General features: G+C 41.8%; 4 protein-coding genes across 6 annotated transcripts; 2 read left to right on the top strand and 2 right to left on the bottom strand.

Moving 5' to 3' along the window:
* Nucleotides 1-341: 341 nt before the first annotated feature.
* LOC147798475 (uncharacterized) lies at nucleotides 342-6,225 on the top strand. The gene is made up of 2 exons (XM_087140283.1): nucleotides 342-916; nucleotides 3,806-6,225. The coding sequence occupies exon 2, from the start codon at nucleotides 3,815-3,817 to the stop codon at nucleotides 4,193-4,195; it is 381 nt and encodes a 126-aa protein (XP_086996409.1). The 5' UTR covers nucleotides 342-916; nucleotides 3,806-3,814; the 3' UTR covers nucleotides 4,196-6,225.
* Nucleotides 6,226-6,479: 254 nt separating this feature from the next.
* LOC110974345 (mitochondrial sodium/calcium exchanger protein-like) lies at nucleotides 6,480-14,675 on the top strand. Its single transcript, XM_022225923.2, has 14 exons — nucleotides 6,480-6,863; nucleotides 8,206-8,358; nucleotides 8,727-8,779; nucleotides 9,219-9,276; nucleotides 9,658-9,769; nucleotides 10,275-10,442; nucleotides 10,808-11,505; nucleotides 11,874-12,000; nucleotides 12,162-12,283; nucleotides 12,546-12,623; nucleotides 12,920-12,995; nucleotides 13,171-13,251; nucleotides 13,702-13,766; nucleotides 13,987-14,675. Exons 1-14 carry the CDS (start codon nucleotides 6,711-6,713, stop codon nucleotides 14,170-14,172), a joined length of 2,130 nt encoding a protein of 709 aa, XP_022081615.2. The 5' UTR covers nucleotides 6,480-6,710; the 3' UTR covers nucleotides 14,173-14,675.
* Nucleotides 14,676-14,693: 18 nt separating this feature from the next.
* LOC110974571 (procathepsin L-like) lies at nucleotides 14,694-18,087 on the bottom strand. Of its 2 annotated transcripts, none has more exons than XM_087140282.1 (7): nucleotides 18,017-18,087; nucleotides 17,115-17,364; nucleotides 16,656-16,802; nucleotides 16,169-16,399; nucleotides 15,857-16,022; nucleotides 15,468-15,573; nucleotides 14,694-15,342 (listed from the first exon to the last, which is right to left on the bottom strand). In XM_087140282.1, the coding sequence occupies exons 2-7, from the start codon at nucleotides 17,346-17,348 to the stop codon at nucleotides 15,243-15,245; spliced, it is 984 nt and encodes a 327-aa protein (XP_086996408.1). In that variant the 5' UTR covers nucleotides 17,349-17,364; nucleotides 18,017-18,087; the 3' UTR covers nucleotides 14,694-15,242. The 2 variants fall into 2 exon arrangements, with proteins under 2 accessions (XP_086996408.1, XP_086996407.1); XM_087140281.1 differs by lacking the exon at nucleotides 18,017-18,087 and adding an exon at nucleotides 17,604-17,760 and having other exon boundaries at nucleotides 14,696-15,342.
* A 2,347-nt stretch (nucleotides 18,088-20,434) lies between these two features.
* On the bottom strand, nucleotides 20,435-24,696 carry LOC110977780 (procathepsin L-like). 2 transcript variants are annotated; one of them, XM_022232209.2, is made up of 7 exons: nucleotides 24,511-24,696; nucleotides 24,002-24,283; nucleotides 23,561-23,707; nucleotides 22,027-22,257; nucleotides 21,684-21,849; nucleotides 21,335-21,440; nucleotides 20,435-21,198 (listed from the first exon to the last, which is right to left on the bottom strand). In XM_022232209.2, the coding sequence occupies exons 2-7, from the start codon at nucleotides 24,233-24,235 to the stop codon at nucleotides 21,099-21,101; spliced, it is 984 nt and encodes a 327-aa protein (XP_022087901.2). In that variant the 5' UTR covers nucleotides 24,236-24,283; nucleotides 24,511-24,696; the 3' UTR covers nucleotides 20,435-21,098. The 2 variants fall into 2 exon arrangements, with proteins under 2 accessions (XP_022087901.2, XP_022087911.2); XM_022232219.2 differs by having other exon boundaries at nucleotides 24,002-24,266.
* Between the last annotated feature and the right edge of the window lie 719 nt (nucleotides 24,697-25,415).

The following is a 25,415-nucleotide window of genomic DNA, read 5'->3' as shown; positions in this document are numbered from 1 at the left end:
TTATTTCAGGACATGACATGCTCTTACAGCATACAATTGTCTTCCCCGAACTTGCCAAATCTTGACGCATTATCGCGCACACATCTCACCTGCCTATATCGACTCGGGTTTATTACTACTCATTTGCCCACAAATCACACTTTGTGTTGCCACGGTAACACAATACGTTAACACGTAAATCTTGCCTCATAGCACCTCATTAATTAGACATCGTCCAACCACATGTCGCCGCTTTTTCGAAGAGTTAGGAAACAACATGCAATGACCTCCCAGCTCAGCACGTGATGTGCTCACCTACCCAGTATCAGTGATGATATCAAGAAAGATGAACTCAGTCTGGGGGGCAATCGGAAGCACTGATATACGATCCACACAAGAACTTTTTCTCGCACAATCGTTTAATACCTCGCCAAGAGAGAAAGCACTGTGATTGAATTTCACGGGCACCCGGGCCTGCACCGAAGACAAAGGAACAAGAGTGAGTGGGGTAGGAGAGTTTGTTAGCATCACCAAGCGAGGCATCCTCCCACGAGGAGCCATTTGAACAAAGACTTCGCGGGGACGTGAGCCTGTTGCGTAGCGCTGTTGGTCACAAAACATCGCAATTTTTTTTTTGTATCTGTCTCTCCAGCACTTGATCTTTGTCAAAGGATGATTCGAAATCTGTTAGAATGATTGCAGGCTCATCACCCGCGGGTGTATTATAAAAGCTACTCGCTGAAAGTGGAGATTGCACAGACCAAATCGCACTTCTGAGCGGCCGGCACGCATCGGCAAGTGAAGTCCACCAAGATTGTTTTCATTTTCGAGGATACTTCGGACAACGCACTCCTGGCCCTATCGATCTGAACAGCGGCAAATTAACAGCGACTTCCGAGACCGTCTCATCGTATATCATATCCCGGGGGAATAGAAGGTATGTTTGTAGACACAGAACACACCAGGCTTCAGGGGAAGACTGAGACAGATTTATCTTTGTTAATTGATTACGTAAAAATCCTGTAGGACTATATATTCGATTCACTTTTTGTTTTATTTGGTTTTTTTTTTCTAGTTCTTTTTCTGCTGAAGGACTGACTAAGATAAAACAGTTTTAGACGAATTTCCGTCTTCAACGTATTTGTAGGAAGCTCAGATCAAATTACCAGGAAAAATGTTGTTCGAGTTTTGTCAGGAAAAATTGATTGACATTATCAATGAATACCCTTCCCCAGAGACCTTAAGTTGAATCAGTTCAGTGCGTAGTCTAGAAAATAGCAGACACTCTTTGGAAACGTCATTTTGCATTTAGATTCATTTAGCTTCCACTTTTACTGGTGTCGCGCTCTCTGACTTCCAATAATGGTCATTCCTATTTTCGACTCCCGATTCGCATGTCACTGCCTTCAATATCCGTTCAACGTTATTCCCTTTGAGTGTCATTGTAGAAATTGTATCTCGATATTCAGGCAAAAATACTGTCGCAAACCCTCGAGCTTTCCCACTTTTTTCCGGTAATGATGAGAAGTCAGTTCTTTTCAATTTGCCGGAGTGCCTTGTGCCTTTTACTTTACACCCATACTTGAGTCGCCTATAACTTTTTTTCTTGTTTAATGTTAATTGTGCGGATCGTTGTGACTCGGAGTGAATGATCGTCCCGATGAAAGCTAAGAGATCTAAACAAACACGGGCGCACGACCGCAGTTCCGCAGACTCCCCTGATTTGCTCGGCTGCACGGTGACGTACATGCGACACCATTGCAGCTGCTGCCAGTTGCATCGCGGGCAAATCACCATATATCAAAAATGATCGCGCCGCCAAAAAGACCAATTCGTCATTCTTGTAGTCATAGTAACCACACTTTTTTTGTACAAGTAGACAGTGCGTCTGGGTATTATTGTTTGAAGAGATATTACGTTTATATTCATAATGGAAGTGGGTCATTACCTATTAATTTAAATGAAACATTCGTGGTGGCACAAAAGTTAAAAATGCAATCATAACTCGAGAGGAAAAACAAATTTACTCAAATACCATCCACTTTGTTACTGTGAATCCAACTTGTTTAACATTCTACAATATTCGTATAATTGCGATTTATAATTTTCCTGTCGTAATCAAGTTCCAATATACATGTACATTCGCTTCAGTACGTGTTGGATCTTTTTTTGCGGAGCGGTAGCAAGTGTTCGCGAATGCATCAATCATGTAGTAAATACATGCACATCTTGACGCACACAGTTCGACGTCTCACCTTTCTAGCGCTACCGACAAGAGTACGAAAATTCAAATCACCACCACCCGACCCTTCGAGTGTTCATTCACCGTTAGCGTAAACGATGAAATATAATGTGTGTGTTTTTCATAGCACGATGCCAGTGATCACTACGCAACATTTGCAATCCGTGTATAACGAAAGTCATATTTGCGCGTTCATGATTCTGAGATGTGAATACTGGCGCAAAGAAATGGCAGTTTATAACATGTCAGCCCCTTGTCTTAGATGTACATTTGATATTACACATAGCCTGTGTCATGAACCGTAAAAATAAGCGTATGGGTCTATTAATGCGACCTCTAATATGACGAAGGCAAGTAAAGAATCAACCAAACTATCCGGTAACTCTGTTCACTCTTTTCACGGCCACGCTTAACCAAAAAAAAAACCCCAAAATAGATCGACTTTTTTTTCAACAAGATTACACATTTGCAGGTGTAAGTGCTTTTTTTGATCGATGCCACATTTTAGCAGACCTGCGGATATTTTCGTAATTAAAGACACGGTTAAAACTGTGTAAGGAGTGTAACAAATGATCTGAGCGAAAACTATGTTATCAAAAATGTAAGACAACGTCCTGCAGTTTAAGAATTTGTATAAAAAATTAGATATTCTTTTTATGATTTACATGTATTTTTCGTAGAAATAAAACTATGAGAGTTTCGAACCAGCTTAACTCAGATGCCCTTTAAAGACCTCTTTTCATGTAATGGTAATTCAGACATTGGCGGTGATCACGCCCTCTGTTTGTTTCGTGGGCTTATACTACTATCAATACAACTCATTTTCATGCCACGTCATTTATTTACTTTAAGGTAGGAATCAAATCTTTACTCCAAATACCGACTAGAAAAATGCTGCCCAGTTGTCTCCTTTCAAGTCTTATTCTATCCCAAAGAAATCAGCTGGCAATGAAAAATAAACTGTCCCCTTGAGTTTCGTGAAGATTGTGACATCTTTCCCCCTTCGTTTAAAACTACGTTGATATTTCTTAAATGCTGGGGAGTCAGAAAAGATGATTTTAACCACTTAATGCCCGCTTTGACCGATTGCCAAATCTCCTCTGGCGTCACTCGTGGCCGCCGAATGTTATAAGGTTGTCTATATCATTTACTGATGGCATCTTTCGTTCTGCTTGGAATGTGTTGTGTTGAGCTCAATACCGATTTATTGAATTGGCATGGCTACAGATTCTTGTCTTCGTTCCTACGGTTACCGATGGTCACACTATAACGTTGATGGTCAATGTGGAAGAGGCTGGTATCAGATTTGGGCATTAGATAAGGAAGATATCTGTCACACACGCAAGAGGCTGACTTTTTCGACGCCTGCATGCATTAATGTCATTTTTTTAAATCGTTCATGATACTTTTTTGCTCATGCGCAGTGGCAGCTATGGCTGATAATACATATTGATTAGCTGTGAAAAAGAAACGTTTCCAAAAATTTCGGGGCAACTAGTCTTTGGCATTACGTACATAGAGGTCCTTCGATCATAATATACATCATGACGTCCACAGTGTCTGAAACTCCATTTTTTCCCACAGATAATCAAGATGGAGCGGCGACTTTTTCTTGGTTGGTCCACGGTCTTAGTTCTCCTCGTGCCTTTGTTAATAGAGCTCCCACGACAGTCGTCAGCGGCGCCCTTCAACTACTCGGCGCACTGCCGCGATATGAACCGCGGTACAAACGCGCTCTTCCTATACACAGTACGCCAGTTCGAGGACCGGGTGGCGGCGCTGTACAACCGCCACTTCAGCAAGGATTTAACGCCCCCTCACGGCATTAACCGCCTGGTCAGGATGTACTACCGTCTGAGGGAGGTGCGGGACCAGGCCCAAGACATCGAGCAGCTGGTCAGCGAGGTGGAGGAGGTGTTCCTCCTACGATTGGGGAGGCTAGAGAGGGACTGTAAGATGCAGATACACGGCTAGATTTGGAATGACCCAAAAGATGACCTGACAGATGACAGAACAACCAGTGGCGGGGACAGGATAGTTTGAGAGGAAAGAGGACTTCAGTAACTGGTGGGCTTCAAAGCGATTAGGCACTCGGAGGAGTAGGCGCTTTGGGTTTAAGAGTGATTCAAAATGCAGTATAATCTGAGCAATGTAAACGGGCGCGAGGGTTGGGAAGGAGGGACTTCAACCCTTAATTCCTGTTCTGGCCACTGAATAACCACGTCTGGGACAAGAACTCGTGTTGTCGACCTTGTCTGGGACAAAAGCCACATTCACCGCCGGATCGACAGATTAGAGACTTCCTACATAAAAACTTAACCTATTTTAGATCCGCTGCTAATCTTAATGCGAAGGTAAAAAATCTATGTTTATCTCCGTTCCCTGTGCAGGATTTGTTACAATTTAGCTTATAAAACAACCTGTAAATAGGAGCTTTCTCCATAGTAACATTACACGTAATAAGATGATACTGGCGCCCACTCGCAATAGCTCCATAGCTGTAGTGAGTTACTGAAGAACGCGCACTCTAGGTATCACTTCAGTATACGACATATAAATCGTATTGCCCCACTCTCCTACAATATAGAGCTACAAAGAACACTTGAAATAAGATATTGGTTTCTTCTAATATTGCCTATCACTGGTCTGACCTCCAAGTCACGTAGTCACTCTAAACTACACACACCGATCATCTTTACAAGTCATGCAATCCCCGATCGAAAAAAATGGCACGAGAGTGGGAAATATAAGACGGAAATGAATAGTATACTTTTATGCATATTCAAGTTCGCCGTGAGGTAGATGGAATTCATATCTTTGCTTTCAAACACAACTCTTACGAATTTAACCTGTATCAATATTGACATTTTGTATCATTTTCGATCAGATCCTTCTTTGGCGCCCACGCATCTCATATTTTTTCCCTCCAAGTGAACCGTATACTAACAGACGACGAAAACTGTCAATCCATACTCTTGAAAAAACTGTCTACATTGTGGACAGCCCAAGGCACCTAATGTCTGACAAAATCGAATTCACAGTTCAATTGCGCGCTGATAAAAGTAGTTACATGAATACACCAGGCAATCACCGTGCCTTTGTGTTTCGCCCAGGCCTTTTTATAGTGTGACCTGTCCTGCTGTTAGTGTCGATGACCATCAAGTTATTGACAACAAAATGAGCTCCCAATGAGAATCTTTTAGTTCAGAGTTCCACGCCATAAAAACTTTCATTCAGTGAATACTCAGTGATATGAAAAGATGTTGTAGTCCATAAATATTAACATTAGATGTTCTCTTACGCAAGGACAAACTGTAATACTTGTTACGATTGGCAACGCCCACATTTATATTTCCCAATGTTATTTCAAATTCAGAGCCATATTATGCAGGGAGACTTGCGACATGAGGTCATGCATGCCGCCATTTTGCTTGGGTTTTGGCGCGTGGGCTCGCACTGATCGCTTGGAACTTGACCAAACCCCGACCAAACTTTGACTGGGTTCCACATTTGCTGCAAACTTCCAAACATGTCCCAACTTTCTCTGTATACTGCTCTGTTCAAAATAAAGAACGCCCTGAAAGGTTTTCATGTTTACGAGAAATAGATTCGTTTAACTCTTAAACTCAGCTGCAATGTGAAATAGCCAGTCATATATGCAGATGCGGTATATAATGTGCAGAGTTCCACAGCCCGTAGACTTAGTGTTTTTAAATTAGGTGTAATACCATAGGTTATCTGAGAAATAATTGCGATTAAAAAATTGTTAAAATTAGCAAAATAAAAGCAACTAGTTGATTTAAGAATGACTATTTTCAGGTTGAGTCTTTCACCTCCGAAGCCTTTATTCTGTTGGCTTTTCGGTGCAAGAAAAATAAAGATTCGAAATTATTACCAAGTATAAATAGTATAAATAGTAATAAACTGAATGTTGTACTTGCAGAATCAAAAGATGCACGACATTCGTAACTGTGATTTGAATAAAATCAAACTTCAAACAGCAATCGTTATCTATACCTGTAATGACTCGTTTACTGTGCTTTGCTGGTTGGTCGGAACTTACTGAGTATGAATATGCTTGCTTATTCAATCCAGTCGGTTATAAATGGTAACAATGTCCTTTATTAGACATCCTGATAGAATTCCAAAGTTCGTTTTACCTTGTTATTGTCTGCACGTAAAATGTTGGAGTTCATCAGCACTCTTGTTCCCTTAGTCCTACTTCACAAGCGATGAGCGAGATAAAACAAACATAGAAGCACATAACAGGAACAGCGCGTAAGCAGCAGACAATAGTATCTCCTTACCTCTTGACACCGACTGCCATATTTCTGCTGAAATACGCTCGTGATCCATAGAGCAGCTCATGCACTCCTGAGTCAACCGAGATTGACAACTGGAGCGCATTTTAATTCAGAATGTCTGGGTACTTTGAGGGAGCAGCTTCATAGCCACTGTAGGAGGCCAGCAGGACGCTTACACACGTACCATGGGCCTACAGGCGCCAGTTCACCGGGGCCCTCGTGCATTTGTGCCGATGGTATCTGTTATTTTATTAGCTGGTTGCCAAGTCCTGGCGGAATCGGCGGGTGTAGATAGTGCGAGAAACGCCCAAGGACAAGGGGCACACGACAATGACACGGTGAGAATGGTTTTCCTTAATTTTGTATGCAAAATCGGTCACCATTAACAAGAAATCCAGGTTAGAGACCGCTTGGTAAATACAAGACGCTTCATCTTGCACCGAACATTTGTAAAAAGTTCTAAAGATTTCATTTTAATATTCAACGAGGGATCGTGGATGTTGTAAAGGAAGCGCATGATTGTGGAGAATCAGTTTCCATGAAAACAATTAAATTATTCTTCAATTGCAGGAATGACTCCTGACCACATAAATCATTTTTCTTTTAGGCCTTAATTTTCTAAGTTTTCAAACACTTCCCACAGAAAAATGTGCCCGACACTTAAACCATTTGGAACTTTTCAGAGGATGTAGGTTAAATTTACATGTGCGTTGCATGGGGGGGGGCAAGAGGGTGCTTCCCCCAAAAAGTTTTAAAGGGGGGGGGCAAAGGAAATTTTAAAAAGGAGATGGAAGTCACCAATTTGATTGAAAATACCTCGAAATTGACCCTCTTCCACTGTGAATAGTTTACCTGTCTTGTTATTGATGAGTGATTTGCCCCCTCGAGGACCCATCCAAAAAAAAAAAAGGTTCACCTCTTGAAAGAATCCTGGCGAGATCTGCCTTTTGTAGACCTAACTGTGCCTTGAATGATATAAAGCTCAGCCATGCTAAGCACAACAGGTTAATTAATAGAGGTACACAGGGAATTATCGGCAGTTCGTGTGTGATGAAATGCTCGATATCCTTTTGTTCGGAGACGAATATAATGTTCAGCATATACACTCGTCTTCCTAATCATTTGTTTATCTGGGTAAATCCTTAACGGCAACTTTATCTGGGCATCCACTTTACGAATGGTGTTACCCAATGCCAATTTATCTGATCCATCTGAATGAAATTGTAGTTGGGAGTGACTGCAAGCGGCTGTAGGTTCGTTCTGCGTTGTGATTTTCCTCCAACAATTGGGAATAGGTTATTCAACACGTGGATCGTATTCATTTGGTTTACGGCAAGCAAGCAGGCAAGCAAATTATTCGGTGTAATGGTAAGGTAGACACGTGTTGTTTTACTCCGTTTGTCGACTAGCTAAAGGAAAGATTATCACCATTGTCGAGAGATAACCTTTTGTCCTGCCACTTGCTGTATAGGCCTATACCTGTTGTCGCTAAACTTCACGTAAATGTGTATGGTGAATCCTTTTCTGTCTTTGCCCTGTAATTGCTGCATTTGCTAAGTACAGTCACTCCGGGGTTATTGTTGTAACACCAATGGTTAGCAATGGCACCAGCACTGCATTTCTAAAGTTTCCGTTATCTGTTGTTGTCGATATACTCTCCCTGCTTCTTTTTTAAAACAGTGTATCTATTACCACGAACTGAACTCTGACGAACAATGCAAGTTCATCCAGACTACGGAAGATTGCAAGCCCGATAGTGGTTTCGTCAACTACTTGGAGTTTACGTACTGTTCTTTCTCGGCTGGTCTACAACCACTCGCACTAGTCATACTGGTGAGAAAAAAGAGGGCGTGTGAAGTTGTATTTTGGGTTTGTGATGAAGCAGCCAAAAAAGGTGTAACGTTAAGTGAGCATGTAGAAGGCAGTTTTCTCAGTACTTTATGTCTTTCCGCCATTTGGACTGATAGGTTTGCTCCTCGTGCGTCCTCTTTGTGTTTCCGTGGATGTGTGTTGTGGCCACAGAATGATTAGAGTTACTACAGTCACTAAAGTATATTCAGCACGATTCCAGCGCTGCGGGTATCGTTTTTCAAAAAGAACTGACGAAGACATTGGGAATTCTGAAACAACTCAGTGATTTTGTTTTTTGGTTTGCCTGTTTGTTTCTCTTCCTGATTTTTTGTCTGTCTTTGCCGTTACAGTTCGTCTGGCTTTCTTTCTTGTTTGTCTGCCTCGGGGTTGCGGCCAAAAACTTGTGAGTGTAAAGAAGACATCTGATGCTTCGGCAAAATTATTTGCATGATAAATAAGAGTTGATTGTTTAGCAGTTACTTGAAACTTTGGGAAGAAAAGTTGTTCCTTGATAGTCACATGCGCAGTCACATGCCATGCTGCAAGGCTTCGTTTGCTATTAGAAACTTATCCAAATAAGCACGCCACAATAATGTTGACTTGTTGATAAACGCCAAAAAAGATAAGTAACCCCAGGGTCGAAGTGCAAAGTCCAGCTCAACTCAGGAGACCTGGCTGATTAATTTCTCTCAGCCACTCTCATAATGCAAAATCATAACAAATATCGTGGAAAAAAATTGCAAGAGTTCTTGTTTTTCATTTGGAAAAGGTTATTCCTCCATTGATTTGCGACTTTAGTCTGGTTTTCAGTGTTTGCACCGTTTCTTTTCTATCTTGTACAGCTTTTGTCCGGCGCTGCTGACCATCTCTAAGGCGCTGAAGCTTAGCGACAACGTTGCAATATCCTTTTTGCTCTGTGTTGCTCTTGCTTCAAGTGTATTCATTTTGAAACCCACTCTAGGGGAGGAAAGTGCTGATTTGGTTTGCTGAATACTTGGTATCCTGGTTTCTAGACGAGTTTATCAGTTATTTCACGTATCGCATCATTCAACTTAGACATTTATGATAGGCCCCTCCTTCTCTGGCTACGTTAGTGCATCAGATTTCGAGCAACTGTTCTGGGTAAGGTGAATGTCAAATTTGTGTCACATTGGCACTGAATCCGCCATAAAATCATTTTAGAATATTCTTGATTTAAAATGCACGCTGTCGTATCAGTGACTGACACCAAAGCTCTTTTTCGGAGTCGTTGTTCAGCCTTAACCTTTTAGGTGTCAACACGGAGTGACGTTCCTAGCCTTTGGCAATGGCGCCCCTGATGTTTTCAGTGCTGTTGTGGCCATCACGAATTCTAAAGATGGAGATGCAGGGTTGGCCATTGGCGCACTCTTCGGTAAGTTAGAATTGTTTGAGCTTTTGTAATCACAATGTAATCCTGAGCTCCTTTGTGAATAATAACATTCTATATAAAGGACAAGCAACCTTTGAAAGTACCTTTTTTGCACAATCATTCCAAATGTTTGTCATATTGCTACACAAAATAATGTTTCAACGACGACGACCTCGCTTTGAAATGAGGGGTCAGCTTATCATTTCCTCTTCAAACATACCAACGAAGTTGGACTTTTTAAGCTCTCAACGGGTCCATCCTCCCCTAAGCCTCTAAGTTCCTTAGTTATTTCCTAGCAAAGCAAGCCAACCCACCAATACTTCGTACATTCCGGTACTGAGCCCGCCTCCAAGCTGATAAACTCCCCTTCCTATGAATGAAATTGCTGCTGTTGCTTATGCTTGACGCCGCAAACATGATCTTCCCTCAGTCTCGGCAGCGAGAACCTTTAATCAATCTTGCACACTTTCAAGGAATGGCTAACCAACTTCGCCTTTCATAAAAACAGGAGCCGCTGTGTTCATCACGACCTTTGTGGCGGGTACCATTTCCGCCCTGAACTCCTTCGAGGTAGCGCAGGTGCCGTTCCTGAGGGACGCCATCTTTGTCGTGGGGGCGTCCTACTGGACTTTCTACATCCTGTACACAGGACAGATATGGACCTCGGAGGCTGTAGGTGAGGTGAAGTGTTCTGAGGTTTCGTGCCCCACCTGCCTCTGTAAACCACATCTGGTGTGGCTATTCGGTGCACTTATTAAACGACGACGTGGGACAAGTAGTAGGCCTAACCCACAGCGATAAACTATTCTCGCATATCGTGTACCCAAATCCAGACTCTTTGGTATTTATTTTACTTGGAAAAAAATTGCCTTCGTCATTGTCAAGAAAATCCTTGTATAATTTGTTTTATATTGAGAGTAATCGGTGTGGAATTCCTTCAAAACTGTAGTAGCCATCTGAAGTGATCAGTTTCATCTTTTAGGAAAAATCAAGAAACAAACAAGAAATTTGAATATTTTCACACAACATTATATCTTTCAGGATTCATATTGCTGTACATATTTTACGTGATCGTCGTTTTGGTTTCAATACGATTCACGAAGCCTGCCAATGTGACCATACCTAAGATAGACGGTAGTGGGTCTTATAAGCGTCTGGAAGAGGGTCCAAACACTGAGACCCAAGAAGTAACTAGCGACATCGATCAACTTGCCGAATGCCCTCTTAAAGATGAGCAACATGTATCAACAAACAGCTTTGAATTGGCAAAAGATGACGCAGACACGGACATGGACAATAAGTGTCAGATTGAAGATGCCTCTTGTGACTCACCCGAAGAAGTTAGCCCTGAAAGAGACTCTAACCTCAAAGATGACGACGTGGAAAAGCCAACAGCAGACGGCATAGGCGAGAATCTCATAACCGAAGAAAATGACCTTAGCGAGAACGTAGTAATCTTCAGCAAGACGCCGGAAAAAGAACCACTTCCAGCCAAGCGGAAAACTAATTTTGGAACCATACATCCCGTCGACGGACCAGGGGAGCCTTCTGACATAGGCCTCATAAAATCCAATGAGTTCTCCTGGGGCTGCACCGAACAGGAACCATTGCTCCCCAAATCAAAGAAACCCAGTGGTCCGTGCCACCAATTGGGGGCACTGTTCAGGGACGTCAACCCTATCGATTTTGAGGGATGGAAAAGCAAAGGTTACGTCATGAGAGCCTTTGAAATATTCAAGGTAACCCACCGCGTGTTTTCAAAGAGTGATTTATCAACTAACACAACGATGAACTAAGAGGCGGGCACAAATAAAGAAATTCAATTAAAAGATTATAAGAAAATGTTCCAAACTGTCAAAATGCATACTCATTATGCAAACAGCGCCAGTACATTGGAAACCCTGCCTAGGTATCCTTGCCGTGTGAAATTTCCCCTTCTAAAGATAGATGACGAATCCTCACTTGGACCTGCCTATACATTAAGTTCATTGTCCACAGTTAACAAGATGCGTCTGCCAACATTTCATCCAAGACTGCCGAGATAATTTCAGCTCGCATGGGATCATGAAGATTTTGCTTTTCACATGTTGCTCTTTTCCATTCCTAGTCTCCAATCAAGCTGTTACTGCTAATCACGGTTCCCCTTGTCCATCACGACAAGTGTAGTTGGAATAAGCCTCTGAATTGTCTACAGCTTCTAGTTGGAACAGTCTGCTGTGTCTTCATTACGAATAGTAAGCTCAGTTCTTAAACGATAGATACTAGATACTAGACCAAGAAGGACGAGACCGTGTATTTTCTTTTCGAAAGGCTCTTCACTCCGAGCACTGCTTGACTTAAAATATCTTGAAATATTACTCTAAGGTTCATACAGTTTTACCTTCTTGATTCCTAGGTTACAATACAGTCATAGCAGGTCAATTCTACCTGTGGCATCTGGTGTTGTGTCTCGGTGCTCTTCTATTCATCATCGCTTTCCTCACATCTAAGCCAAGCCAACCTCCAGTTTACTATATAGTGAGCAAACCCAAGCTTTTCAAAACAATCCTCAAACACGAATTTAATTTTTTGAAGAAAATACAATAAAAACAAAAGCATAAAGTGACTGAAATGAATGCTGCAAAATTCAACATTGTAATAAGTACAATATTTGACTAAACATCTTCACAGTCACATACAATTAAGTTGACCTTCACGGCAGGATGTCACGCGTATCAAAGGGAGGTATCTGGTAATAATTTTACAAAATTGTTTGCCGGTATGGTTGTTCTTCTTGCAGGCATTTGCATTTCTCGGCTTCGTCATCTCTGTATGCTGGATCTTTGCCATCGCTAATGAAATCATCAATCTTTTAAGGGTGAGTTGAAGCAGAACAGACGTAGAGATGCCCCGGCTTTCATGCAGGAAATGAATAACATAAACAGTCTCCCTTAGAGAATAATTAATTTGTTCGATTATTTCTGTGAATGGGTCTGTTTTTGTGATCCAGAGCAAATTAACAACGTTGATAGAAGCATGAAGATAACACAAGTAAGGTACATTAAAATGAGACTATTTTCGATGGAAGAGGCAAGTTTGCTCTTTGGCTCTTCTCAAAGCATTTTAGGAGCTTGCTCTCTCTCTATGCATACAAAATTTATTATCATTTCTTAGATGTACGGCATTGTCTTTGACCTCAGTGATGCCATTCTAGGACTGACGTTTCTGGCATTGGGAAACTGTATAGGAGGTAAGATCAGAAATTATAATTCGAGATAATCTTGCGGTCAGAATTTAACAATGTAACATCAGAATTGCTAGTATTTTTAATGTGTTGTTGCACATTAGTTTTTGTTAAAGTGGAAAGTAGAGAGTATCTCAGCACCACTTTATTGCAGTTTGATTTTCCTTTTTGTTTCAACCAGATCTCGTGAATGATATAGCTATGGCCAAGCAGGGCGCCCCCAACATGGCCATATCTGCATGTTTCGGAGGGCCCATTTTCAGTATCCTTTTTTGAATAACGTATAAATGAAACAAAAGAGGTATAGCTGTTGGGGAATTAATGTTGTAAAAAGCCTTGTAAACTTTGTCATTTTGTATTTTTAAGAAGCGTAGTTTGTTGAGATAAGTCGTGAATAGGTTTTTTTTTGCCTACCAGTTTGTGTTCCGATGCAAAGGCTTTTCCTCTTTGGTTTATATGAGAAGTATAAATCGTCGCACAAATCGTCCAAGCACGAGACGAAAATTTAAAATCAAGCCACTAAATACAGCAATATAATTACAGCAGTTCTGGCAATTAATAGTTCAATGAATTGACGAGGGCAGAATCATATGCAAGGTAGCTCCGATATTTTGGGGAAATATTGGATGTAACGTGGCAGCCACCGTAATGTTTGATCCGAGAGTTCCATCTACAACAGCCCATTGATTTCCTTAATGCGCCACTCGTTCAGATATGTTGATTGGGATAGGAGTAGCAACTACCATTGCAACGGCACAGAACGGTGGCATTTTCAAAGTAAGTTATTATTTTGTCCTTTTCACGTGCTCACGGAAATTTCTAAAGTTTTGGCAGGATAGGAGATAACTTCAGTTCACTGCACATTTAGTTAAACGTGATGAAAGGAATGGTTAAAGTTTTCTGTTTATTTATGGTCGTGTACAGAGCAGCGAATGTAGAGTCAAACATATTCTCGGCGCACTCAATCTCGCTTTCGGTTTTGCTACTTTTATTTCAGTTGAAGACGGACACACTGCAGTTTGTATTGGCCGCCGGTCTAGGCATCAGCCTCTTCACGTCCATGTTCTTCATGATAGCGGCCAGGTTCCGGGCAACTAAAATCTATGCTGTTCTGCTGTATATCTTTTACGCGGTGTTTCTGACTATCGCCATCTTGACCGAAACCAAAGTCATCAAGTGGTGAAAAATAAATATAAAATATCCTGCCTTCCTAGTCAGTTTATTCAACTCTCTTTTTTATACGTTTAGGCAATATTTCCTTCAACTATGAAGTTATTTAAATCTGTTTTCTCAGATAATATTTGAGACTTTTAGGGGAGTTACCACCCCTTCATACTTCTATTTTAGAATTTTGTTAACCCGAAATAATTGTTAATGCTAAACTCATCAGTTCAGTGATACTAAGATATACAATACCAAGTCTGATACCTCAGTCGTGATCTGTGCCACATACACCTTTTTAGTTAGTTTTTCAAATGCATCCGCCAATTTTTTGAATTTCCAAGGGTTTGAAATATTTCTGGTTAAGGAAAAACTTTTTTCCATTTATAGTGTAATGATCCAGCGACGCTGTGACCTCAAAGCTATCGGTTATCTACGTGTAAATTCTACCGAAAAGAAACACAGAACACAGAACCAAATAATTTTTCTCTTTGCCAATAAAATCAAACGTTAACTGTTTATTAATTCCTTTTCGTTTTCCTTCATTGATCTTCAGCCCATTTATCATTTTTGATCGACAAAAAAAACTACAAAATATGTTTGAAAAACATGAATAACCTGAGCAAGTAAAAAAAACAAATACGGAATAACTTTGACCTTAGATTTGGCAAATTATGCAACTAAAAATAATTCGAAAACTTAAAAAGGATTTTGCTTAAAGAAAGGGATTTCAATCCAAAGAATTTATGTCTGATCTGATTGAAATCAGTCTGCAGTAAATTTAAATGTTTTGGAGATTATTCGATACTATTCGATACTATGTAATGACTGAGGCACGTGATAGGTATTTTGTGTAAAGGATTAATTCGGCACGTACGTTGCTCTACTGAGGGCGCTTTATTGCGCCATGAGCATAGTTTACCAGCTAGCACAATTTGGGATTTTATTCGGATGGGTTCCGTGGCTATTCAAAATATTTGGTCAACTTTAATACTGCTAATGGATATTGATTCAGTCATGTCCAATTTATAAAACGAGATGGTTTCATTGTCTTGGAATGTCTTCACGGACGCATGTCTGACCTGGAGTCCTTTAGACAAGTGGGTAGCTTGCATTGGTCGCGATACCACACTGGTTGTTCTCGAAGCGAGACATCATGATGTACCCCTTCATACCCCACTTTTTGCCCCAACTGAAACCAAAACACAATGAGTGTATTGTTCTATTAAAAGTCGGTTTTTATGTTTCTTAAAGAGTTAGCACGCTTTAATTGCAAACAATAATCAAGATCAGTCCTCTAGAGGGCGTTCTACCCACCTGTTCTTGACCAGCCAGTAGTCTTTGCCCTCCTCCACGCCATAACCGACTGCCAGCACGCCGTGGTCAAGGACAGTCTGGCTGCATTGAGGCTCACTGTAGACACCTACAGGGGTTCGAAAGGTACGTTTGATAACTGAGCGACGAAATGACAATGACAGCTTAACGACACGGACACAAAGAGCAGAAACAGAATAAAGAGGAAAAGCGAATGAAGCCGCCAACGCAATAACAGTATTGACAACGATGACGATTAAAAAAGTGGGAAGAAAAATACCAAAAAATAAAGTAAAGGGATGTAATGATACAAATAACGTCAATTAACGACAACAGTACTAATATCAGCAATAGACACCACAGTGACGTTACAAGACGAGACGTTTTGTTACCGTTGTTGTACAACTGAAAGGACATGTGACTGGCGTCAATGGCAACGCTAATTGGTCCAATGGTTGCTACGGCCTTTTGCAGCGCCTTCTCATCTTTGGCGGGCAGCAGAACGTGTGTCTTATCGGTGGCCACTACGTTAGCTGGATTGAAGCGGCATTTCCCATCCTAAATAAACGCCAAATGCATGTCGAAAATTATAGAATATAGGTAAAATTGCCCTAAAATTAACGTTTCACAAAATAAAAACCGGCTTTTAAAATTTAATCTCAAAATAAAGGGGGCCACCCTCAAAGAGAAGATATTTTCCTTACTCGTGCTTTATATGGGTAGGATGATTCGGAATCGATTCCATTGTTGTCATGGACGTATTGGAAAGCACCGTTCATGGTGCCCCCTTCGCAGCCGTTGCAATCATACGAGAGTTTCTTGGCGCAGTCCACCAGGTTTTGCTCGCTGATACTGGGTAGTTTACCGGTCCTATTGAAAGTCTGACCTTCCAGAGCACCGGTGGCACTGAAGGCCCAACACGAACCGCATTGAAGCTGTAAAAATGTAATAGAAGAAATACATTGAAACTCTCTAAGGTTCACGTATTAAAGTCTGACAACTCGTCAAGTTGTCGGCCTATCGTCACCGTTACCGGTACGTCTGTTCGAGTAATGTATGTTTGAACTTTGCATGATATGTAACTGAAGCTGTTGAAAATGAAATACTAAAATTGAAATTGTCAAATTTTTTGTCAGTTCAGGAAAACAACAAAAACTACAACAACAGCAAAAGATATGTGACTTTTAATACCTGATTTTTCACTCCAGTAACCCATCCCTTTTTGCGCCAGTCTACAGTGGTTGGAAGGTTGCTGATATCAGTGAAGGTGTCCATTCCCTCGGGGGGGACTTTGTCCATCACAAAGCCGTTCATCTTTTTCTTGAACTCAGAGGATGTCTAAAAGTTGGAAAGCGAATATTTTCAGGAGAGGTAAACATAGAGGGGTGTAATTTCGATGGCAAAGTGGTTTGGCCTCTTCAGAAATAGAGTGAATGTAGTTTATGTAATGTGAATCTCTTCATAATAGCTATAAGTGTGAGAGTCGATTCTGACTTTCAAATCTAATATTGAAATAGATTACATTGAACAGTTGTGATTGCCAGGGTGTACGAAATACACTTTTGCTGTAACTTTACTTCATTTAGACCAAGACGAATCGATTTTAACGGTACTCTGCATAAACTGATGGCATGAGACGGCAGAACTCACTATGTCGGCGTACTCGTTCATGGCCATAGTGAAGGAGGTATGCCCCAGAGCGTAACGCTGGTTGTGCTCGGTCACTATCTTGTAGTTGTACTCCCAGACAAAGCGACGGTACTCCTCCTCTTCAGCCTCGTACACTCTCTGGTTGTTGTCCTTCCACATCTGCCATTCTTGGTCCAGGTCGGGGCTGGTGGCTAGAGCCACAGCCACGCTCAGTGCAAGGATCAGGAACTTCATGGTGCTTGGTTTGAGTCTGTTACGGAAAGAAAAAGACATCCTTCTGTAAAAAAGTTCAAGATGCAATTACCACTGAGGTGGTTAAGCCGTTTTCAAATCATATTCTCTCCCCCCAATTTCTCTACATATGTCTTTTGATTTTATTGAAGTTCCCCCTACACATGTGTTTGCAACAAGTGAGGAAGAAAGCCCACTACCACGCAACTATTCCACATCAAATCTCACGAAAATTATAACAAACTATTACAAACTTACTCGTGTTTCGATCACAGAAAACACAATGATACGGCCTTCTCAAAAGCGGCAGCTTTTATGCTATAATTGTCCAGCAAGTTATCTTCGATTCATCACGTGAATTCGCAAGCTATTCATCCAGAGTTTCAAGTATTTGCTTAAGTTTTACGTATACCCAGCTTTATGGGCTAAAACCGAAATAGAGCCCTGGCTTCTTTGTTTGCCAATGACATGCTGTGTTTTGACAATTTATGGGGAGGTAATCGCTAAATGTGAAAAAACGAACTTAAGTGAAGTCCTCTCAAAGTCCACCGATTAAAACGAATCCACACTTTCCTGCAGCTGGACAATTCTAGGACGGATTTTATTTCGAACGAAGTTTGCTTTGGGCGTATTTTTTCCCCTGTTGCTTTCAGAATGGCCGTACTACTCACCAAGGTTTTGCGCTTGTATGACAACAAGGCGCACAGAAAGCAGTGTTGTCGATTGACCCTGTATTTAAGGTACACAAAATTCGTCTCCTTTGGACCTGCAAACAACGATTGCTTGCAGGCTTGCGTTTATTTTATTTGACCTCTAAAAAGCCTTATCACGTGGTTGTTTCTCCTGATTGGGTCTTGTGTAAGTGCAACATAAACAATTACAGGTTAAAATAGATGCTGCGTAAGTAACCAAATTTACCTGCAGGTTACTCAGCAAATCTTGTCAACTTAAATTGGTTGGGCCCAAGTTTGATTCACGTCAACCACGTTCAGCATTGAATGATTGCATTGGCTAACCGATTAAGCGATCTCCGCATGTCGTCAAGGGTCGAGAACAGAGCCGCAGCCCCTGGGCGCAGGAATTCAAGATGAGGTGGTCACGAGTTTAAGGAAAACAAAAGCTATATTGCCTGATCCATAGTCCTCACTTTTCGGGTGAGAGCAGCACCGGTAAGTATGTAATTTTTTTCAATATTGGCTGTTTCTTCACGCATTCCAGGTATAGACAAAACTCATCTCTATCACATCCATATTGTAATTAATACCACTATCAGACCGCCATGAAAACGTGCTCCGTTCAATATAGCTTGTAGATTATTTCATGATTGTTGGCCCAGCGACCTGCCATTTTTTGCCAGCCCTGCCGAAGACGTGCTCATCCTAACCGAGTAATTTTCGAACCATTAAAGCAGTTTCGCCGTGGGTATTGTTTTATAAATGTTCTCGAGTGATAAGTACTGTAAACCGTAGGACCAATGAGAGGTTCAAAGGATTATTTTTTCTTCTCTGTTCGTCCCAGTGTAGCACGGCAAATTAGGCCTACGTTAGTCATGGGTGATATTGTGAAGCCGTTCCCCTCCGACGAAGGCGAGGGCGCCCTCTTCTTCGAGGCGCGGTGCGTCGGACGGCACGCCGGAGAGTCCCTGAGCGGCTAGGGAGGTGTCTGTTGGGACCGGAGTATACCGTCCCCCAAGAAAGTTGGTCTTCGTCGAGATGATGGCTAATCTAATTGGTCGAAACTTAAAGACGTAACCCAGACAGACCTGACTTGAAATAAACTTCGCCTGGACTCCTGACTTATATACAACAATTAACAAGCGGCTGGTTTATTCATCAACAAACTCAACCAATACACCAGTAGAGGGCGCTATTGACGGGGCGACTGTGTGATTATACGTGACCGGACTTGGCCCAGAGCAGCGAACACCACAATTAGTTGTGGGCATCCAGTGCCGAATCAGGAACTTTAGCAACTCTACGGGGCTTATTGTCAGGGCTGCCTAACACGCAACTGACGTCACGAGATAGCAATCCGCCCTTGCATCGACCGCACGCTCCTGTCAGGAACTATACCGCACCACCAATCAGCCCCTCAACCTACCGAGCCCCTCAACAACACACGCACCACTCGGACTTAGGCACAACACTAGGCTAGGTGACTTTAACCCTTGTACAGGATTCTCGACCCTTACCTTGGGATCAGCCCTTGACCAGGACGACTAGCCCTGCTTAGCGCGCGCCTTTTATAGCCTTTGCGCTGCTTTGACCACGCCCGCGCACGCGCTCACGTGACCAAGCAGTGACGCGCTCACGTGACCAAGCAGTGACTGCCGCTGCCCTATCGCACAACGCACAAGGCGGAGCCTATGTGCCGCGCTTGCTTAACACACAGCTATGCGCGCATAACGTCGGCCTCTGTGACTGGTCAGAGCGCCATCTATAACTTTGCACCGCGCCTAGTGACTAGCGCCCTCTGTCACGTCACAATATTAAGCTGTGTCGAGGATGCACGGAGATTAGCAGAGCTTCGGATTGCTATCGTTAATTATTCATAAAGGGGAGTATCCGGTGTTATAATTTTTGAATGATTGTTGCATTTCGTGATAAATAGGCTTCCATCGCCGGCTAAGACGGTCGGGAACTGTTGTTGTCTTAACTATGGAGGCCGAGTGGTGCCATGGTTTCGGTACCGATTTCCTTTGTGTGGAAACCTTTTGAGCGTTGTTCGCAGTCCTTATTATTACTGTTAGAGAGTTCCTCATTCCAAGATGTATGGTGAACCATGTATGTCACCATAAGATAAATCAGAATACTGAAATTTGCGGAGATTGTTCAAGTGATAGCTTTGTGAATTACTTCGCACCCCGGTAATGTTTACCTTGTGTTTCAATGAACATTGTAGCGAGATGTTGGTTAATTGTTGTGTGCATCTTGCAGGGAGGTGGTAACAAGTGTGCTCATTTTGTCATATATGTATTGAACCTGATTTGTGAAACTGGTTTTTGATGTTCATGTAGCTACGGTAGCCAGGCTGTGCCATTACTAGGGGTAAGCAAGCATAGAACTCAGGCAACACACTCACTCAGCCGATTGTTTGAGCGTGTTGTGGTATTACCACGTACTTTATTTAGCTTTTGTTGTACTTATAAAGTTTTCTAATTTTATCAGGTACTCGCCAATTGTGCTGTTAATTTTGCCAATTTTTGCCAATCAAATCAACTATTTACTGTTTCTTATCTCCTTTTCGTGTTCCTTCATTGATCTTCAGCCTCTTCGTCATGTTTAATGTGAAAAAGAAAAATTCAACATATTTTTGAAAAAACTCAACATCTCAAGAACAGAACAAACAACATATACAGAATAACGCTGACTATAGCTTTGGCAAATTAGTCAACTAAAAACAACTCGAAAATGTGCAGACATTTTTCTGCTTCAATGTAAACAAAAAGATTTTGATCCAAAGAATCGATGTCTGTTCTGCTTGAGGTAAATTTGAATTAAATTTAAAGGTTTCAGAAGAGTATGCGATAATGTACTGACAGAGGCACCTTATACACTTTATTGCGCCATGGCCTTAATTTACCAGCATGCACCATTTGGCCTTTAAATCGGATGGGATTCGTTGCTGTTCAAAATAAAATTGGGCAACTTTATAGCTGATATTTGATATTAATTCAGTTAGTCCTATTGATAAAACGAGATGGTTTAAGTGTCTTGGAATGTTATCATGGATGCATGTCTGGCCTGGAGTCCTTTAGACAAGTGGGTAGCTTGCATTGGTCGCGATACCACACTGGTTGTTCTTGAAGCGAGACATCATGATGTACCCCTTCATACCCCACTTTTTGCCCCAACTGAAACCAAACAAAATGAGGGGAACTGTTATATTAAAAGTCCGTTTTTAATGTTTCTTTGAGATTTCTAACGGGTTTGCATGCCTTAACTGCTAACAATAAATACGATCAATCCTCTGGAGGGCGTTCTACCCACCTGTTCTTGACCAGCCAGTAGTCTTTGCCCTCCTCCATGCCATAACCGACTGCCAGCACGCCGTGGTCAAGGGCAGTCTGGCTGCATTGAGGCTCACTGTAGACACCTATAGGGGTTCGAAAAGTACTTTTGAAAATTGAACGACGAAATGACAATGACAGCTTAACGACACAGACACGAAGAGCAGAAACAGAATAAAGAGGAAATGCCGATTAAAAGTGATTTAAAAAGTCGGAAGAAACATAAAAATAAAGGCGTGTGATGATACAAATAACGTCAATTAACGACAACAGTACTAAAATTAGCAATAGACACCACAGTGACGTTACAAGACGAGACATGTTGTTACCTTTGTCGTACATCTGAAAGGATGGGTGACTGGCGTCGATGGCAACGCTAATTGGTCCAATGGTTGCTACGGCCTTTTGCAGCGCCTTCTCATTTTTGGCGGGCAGCAGAACGTGTGTCTTATCGGTGGCCACTACGTTAGCTGGATTGAAGTGGCATTTCCTATCCTAAATAAGCGCCAAATGCATGTCGAAAATCACAGAAGGTAAGGTAAAATTGCCTAAAATCCGTAAACATCCGTCATCTTGAAATTAACATTTAACAAAATAAATTTTGGCTTCTGAAATTAAAATCCGGTCTTGAAATAAACAAGGCCACCCTAGCAGAGAAGATATTTTCCTTACTTGTGCTTTATATGGGTAGGATGATTCGGAATCGATTCCATTGTTGTCATGGACGTATTGGAAAGCACCGTTCATGGTGCCCCCTTCGCAGCCATGGCAATCATATGAAGGTTTCCTGGCGCAGTCCACCAGGTTTTGCTCGCTGATACTGGGTAGTTTGCCGGTCTTATTGAAAGTCTGACCCTCTAGAGCACCGGTGGCACTGAAGGCCCAACACGAACCGCACTGACGCTGGAAAAATGTAATAGAAGAAATACATCGAATCTCTCAAATCACATCAAATCGAGATATATTTGTCTGTTTTCTATGCAAGAATGCAGCTACACAAATGCAATGTCAGTGACATGTCTGCTCCGGCTTAGAAGCTAAAACGATTCTGTCTCCTTTCATCCCTTGATCGTTCTCTGACAGGTAAAGATGTGGGTATACAATCACCTGTCCAGAGGAAGCGAAGTTGTCTTTCCGGTGTTGAACAAGTTCCATTTCTGTGGGAATTACTCTTTGCTAGACCACCCCCGTACTGTTTTTTTTTTCCCTGTCAATCCAGCATCTTTTGAGGAACAAGACTCAATATAATATGAAATCAACAGTGAAAGTCATATATCAAACATATGTGTCATATGTCAAACGAATCTACATTGTTTTGATGCAGTTTCATCGACAAGGACGAGGTACAGCGTGCTACATGAAATAAAATTATTCATGGGTATAATAATTATTGCAATTATTTTTTCATTTTTCCCCTGTGAGCCAACTGTATTTCCAATCAGCCAGTTCCTTTCACGTCAGTATTAAAATTCCTCCGTAAAAACTGAACGTCACGCCATAATGTGCAAACCCGCCTGTACACGAATAGCTTAAAGCCTACGTCTGAAAACAAAACAAAGCAAAATAAAACTGGCCAAAATCACAAGCCAGAAAGAACCTCAAAAATTCCAGGTTCCCAGGAGGGCTTTGAGAACGGAGAGTGATCACGGTCCCTGAGGTATGAATGATGTAATGCACCATACAAAGGCTACTTGCCCGGAGGTTGTACGTTTTCAAGAACTGAGGTAATGCTAGGAAAAAGCTCACAAACAGCTAGCATGATTTGTCTTAAGCTATAGACTGAAATGGCTTTCACTCATCTAAATTCTCTTGGCAAATTCTCAATGTTTGTTTTTCCCTTTTGACGCAAAGTGTAATCTATTTTTAAAATCACAGCCAGTGTTGAATTAATGAAGAAGATTGCCCCGTTCAAGGGCAGATCCCAACCAAATTTTCGGAAAGCTTAACTTGCACCACTGTAAAAGTCGTCTTGGGTTCTTGGTACATTGCAAAAGAGTTTCCCAAAATCTGAACTTTAGACTGGGCTCAACATAAAGGATAGATCAGATAAACGGACTTTAGGACAGTGAAACAGTTCACGATGAAACAATATCGAACTTGAAAGTTCTTGTGGGAGGGAGTACGAGACAGTGGGGATTTCATAAAGGAAGCATCCAACAGCAACAATAACAACAGCAAAATCAAAAGCAGATGTGACTTTTAATACCTGATTTTTCACTCCAGTAACCCATCCCTTTTTGCGCCAGTCTACGGTAGTTGGAAGGTTGCTGATATCAGTGAAGGTGTTCATTCCCTCAGGGGGGACTTTGTCCATCACAAAGCCGTTCATCTTTTTCTTGAACTCAGAGGATGTCTAAAAGTTTGAAAGCGAATATTTTCAGGAGAAGTAAAACATAGAGGGGTGTAATTTGGATGGTAAAGTGGTTAGGCCATTACAGATTAGAGTGAATGTAGTTTACTTAGTGTGAATCTCTTTATAATTGCAAAATGTGTGAGTCGATTCTGTCTTCCGATGTGTGATAGATCATATGTGATTGCCAGGGTGTACGAAATACACTTTTGCTGTAACTTTACTTCATTTAGACCAAGAAGAATCGATTCTAACGGTACTCTGCAGAAACTGATGGCATGAGACGGCAAAACTCACCATGTCAGCGTACTCGTTCATGGCCATAGTGAAGGAAGTATGCCCCAGGGCGTATCGCTGGTTGTGCTCGGTCACTATCTTGTAGTTGTACTCCCAGACAAAGCGACGGTACTCCTCCTCTTCAGCCTCGTACACTCTCTGGTTGTTTTCCTTCCACATCTGCCATTTTTGGTCCAGGTTGGGGCTGGTAGCTAGAGCCACAGCCACGCTCAGTGCAAGGATCAGGAACTTCATGGTGTTTGATCTGATTCTGACTTTAATGGAACTGCATGAGAATAAAGGCTGCAAATGTTTAGAAAAGGAAAGAAATATGTAAAAAGAAGTGCGACTTTCAATGACCAATGAAATAATCTACAAGTTATTGAACGGAGCACGTTATCATGGCAGTCTGATAGTGGTATTAATTACAATATGGATGTGATAGAGATGCGTCGTTATTATTAAATGTTTATACACAAAATGCATGAAGAAACAGACAATATTGACGAAAACATGACTTAATTACCTACCGGTGCTGCCCTTACGCGATAACTGAGGATTATGGATCAGGTGATTCAGCTTTTATTTCCTTAACCCCGTGACCACTTCAGCTTGAATCCCCGTGCCCAGGGGATGTGGCTCTATTCCTGATCCTTGACGACAGGGAGACGACTTAATCGGTAAGGCAATTCAACCATTCCATGCTGAATTAGGTTGACGTGAGTCGAATTGGGACTAACCAATTTAAGTTGACAAAATTTGCCAAGCAACCTGCAGATAAGTTTGTTTACTAACGCAACCTCTATTTGAATCTGTAATTATTTACATATAATGTCGGTTTCTGTTGGTAGTCTGGTATCCAACCTAACAAACCAGAAAACGAACCGTCAATAGCGGAAAACTAGAGCTTCGGCACTTATTGCCCTTTACATATTTACACTCGTGACTACATGATACCCACTTACCTGTCCAGTTATCACCTGTGTAAACTGACTTTGCCCCCCCCCGCTGCGTCACTTGAGCAACATTTTTACCAACACTAATCTGCTCTATTTTCAACAAAAAGCACCACAACTTGTCACGAAGACGACAAAAAAGAGAATGTATGAGATCCACAGCGGCTGCTGTTCTACTGTGGTATACTTGGGGTGGAATGGAGGGGGGGGTAACAGGTGTGAACGCATATTTTTCATGGAGGCCAGTGGCCTAGGGGAACAGATTTTGCCCTCTTAACGGTTGTTAAATTGTTTTCAATCCATCAGAGAATCCTCTAGTACCCTTTGAAACTGCTGGCTGGTGCTTTCAATTTCTAGAAACAAAAGGCCGCTGGGTCCCCCCCCCACGGCACCGAGGGGCGTTTCCCTGATTCATCCCCGTCATTTTGCACGAGACCCAATCACGAGACAAGAACCACGTGATGAGGCCCTTTTTTTAG

The sequence above is a fragment of the Acanthaster planci genome, linkage group LG08 (genome assembly GCF_054643075.1).
Source record: "Acanthaster planci isolate LZ-2023a linkage group LG08, COTS_SCS, whole genome shotgun sequence".
In the NCBI taxonomy this organism is placed as follows: domain Eukaryota; kingdom Metazoa; phylum Echinodermata; class Asteroidea; order Valvatida; family Acanthasteridae; genus Acanthaster; species Acanthaster planci.
This window is presented reverse-complemented; position numbering and strand designations above follow the sequence as displayed.

Bases quoted from the DNA above. Each gene is read 5' to 3' on its own strand.
- LOC147798475 (XM_087140283.1), top strand. From the start codon at position 3,815: ATGGAGCGGCGACTTTTTCTTGGTTGGTCCACGGTCTTAGTTCTCCTC.
- LOC110974345 (XM_022225923.2), top strand. From the start codon at position 6,711: ATGGGCCTACAGGCGCCAGTTCACCGGGGCCCTCGTGCATTTGTGCCG. The intron at 12,624-12,919 runs GTGAGTTGAAGC...ATCATTTCTTAG, and splicing joins AAATCATCAATCTTTTAAGG to ATGTACGGCATTGTCTTTGA. The intron at 12,996-13,170 runs GTAAGATCAGAA...TGTTTCAACCAG, and splicing joins ATTGGGAAACTGTATAGGAG to ATCTCGTGAATGATATAGCT.
- LOC110974571 (XM_087140282.1), bottom strand. From the start codon at position 17,348: ATGAAGTTCCTGATCCTTGCACTGAGCGTGGCTGTGGCTCTAGCCACC. The intron at 16,400-16,655 runs GTATTAAAAGTC...ACATTTTTACAG, and splicing joins TTACTGGAGTGAAAAATCAG to CTTCAATGCGGTTCGTGTTG. The intron at 15,574-15,856 runs GTAACAAAACGT...GAACCCCTGTAG, and splicing joins CTTTCAGTTGTACAACAACG to GTGTCTACAGTGAGCCTCAA.
- LOC110977780 (XM_022232209.2), bottom strand. From the start codon at position 24,235: ATGAAGTTCCTGATCCTTGCACTGAGCGTGGCTGTGGCTCTAGCTACC. The intron at 23,708-24,001 runs GTGAGTTTTGCC...TCAAACTTTTAG, and splicing joins TGAACGAGTACGCTGACATG to ACATCCTCTGAGTTCAAGAA. The intron at 22,258-23,560 runs GTATTAAAAGTC...ACATTTTTCCAG, and splicing joins TTACTGGAGTGAAAAATCAG to CGTCAGTGCGGTTCGTGTTG.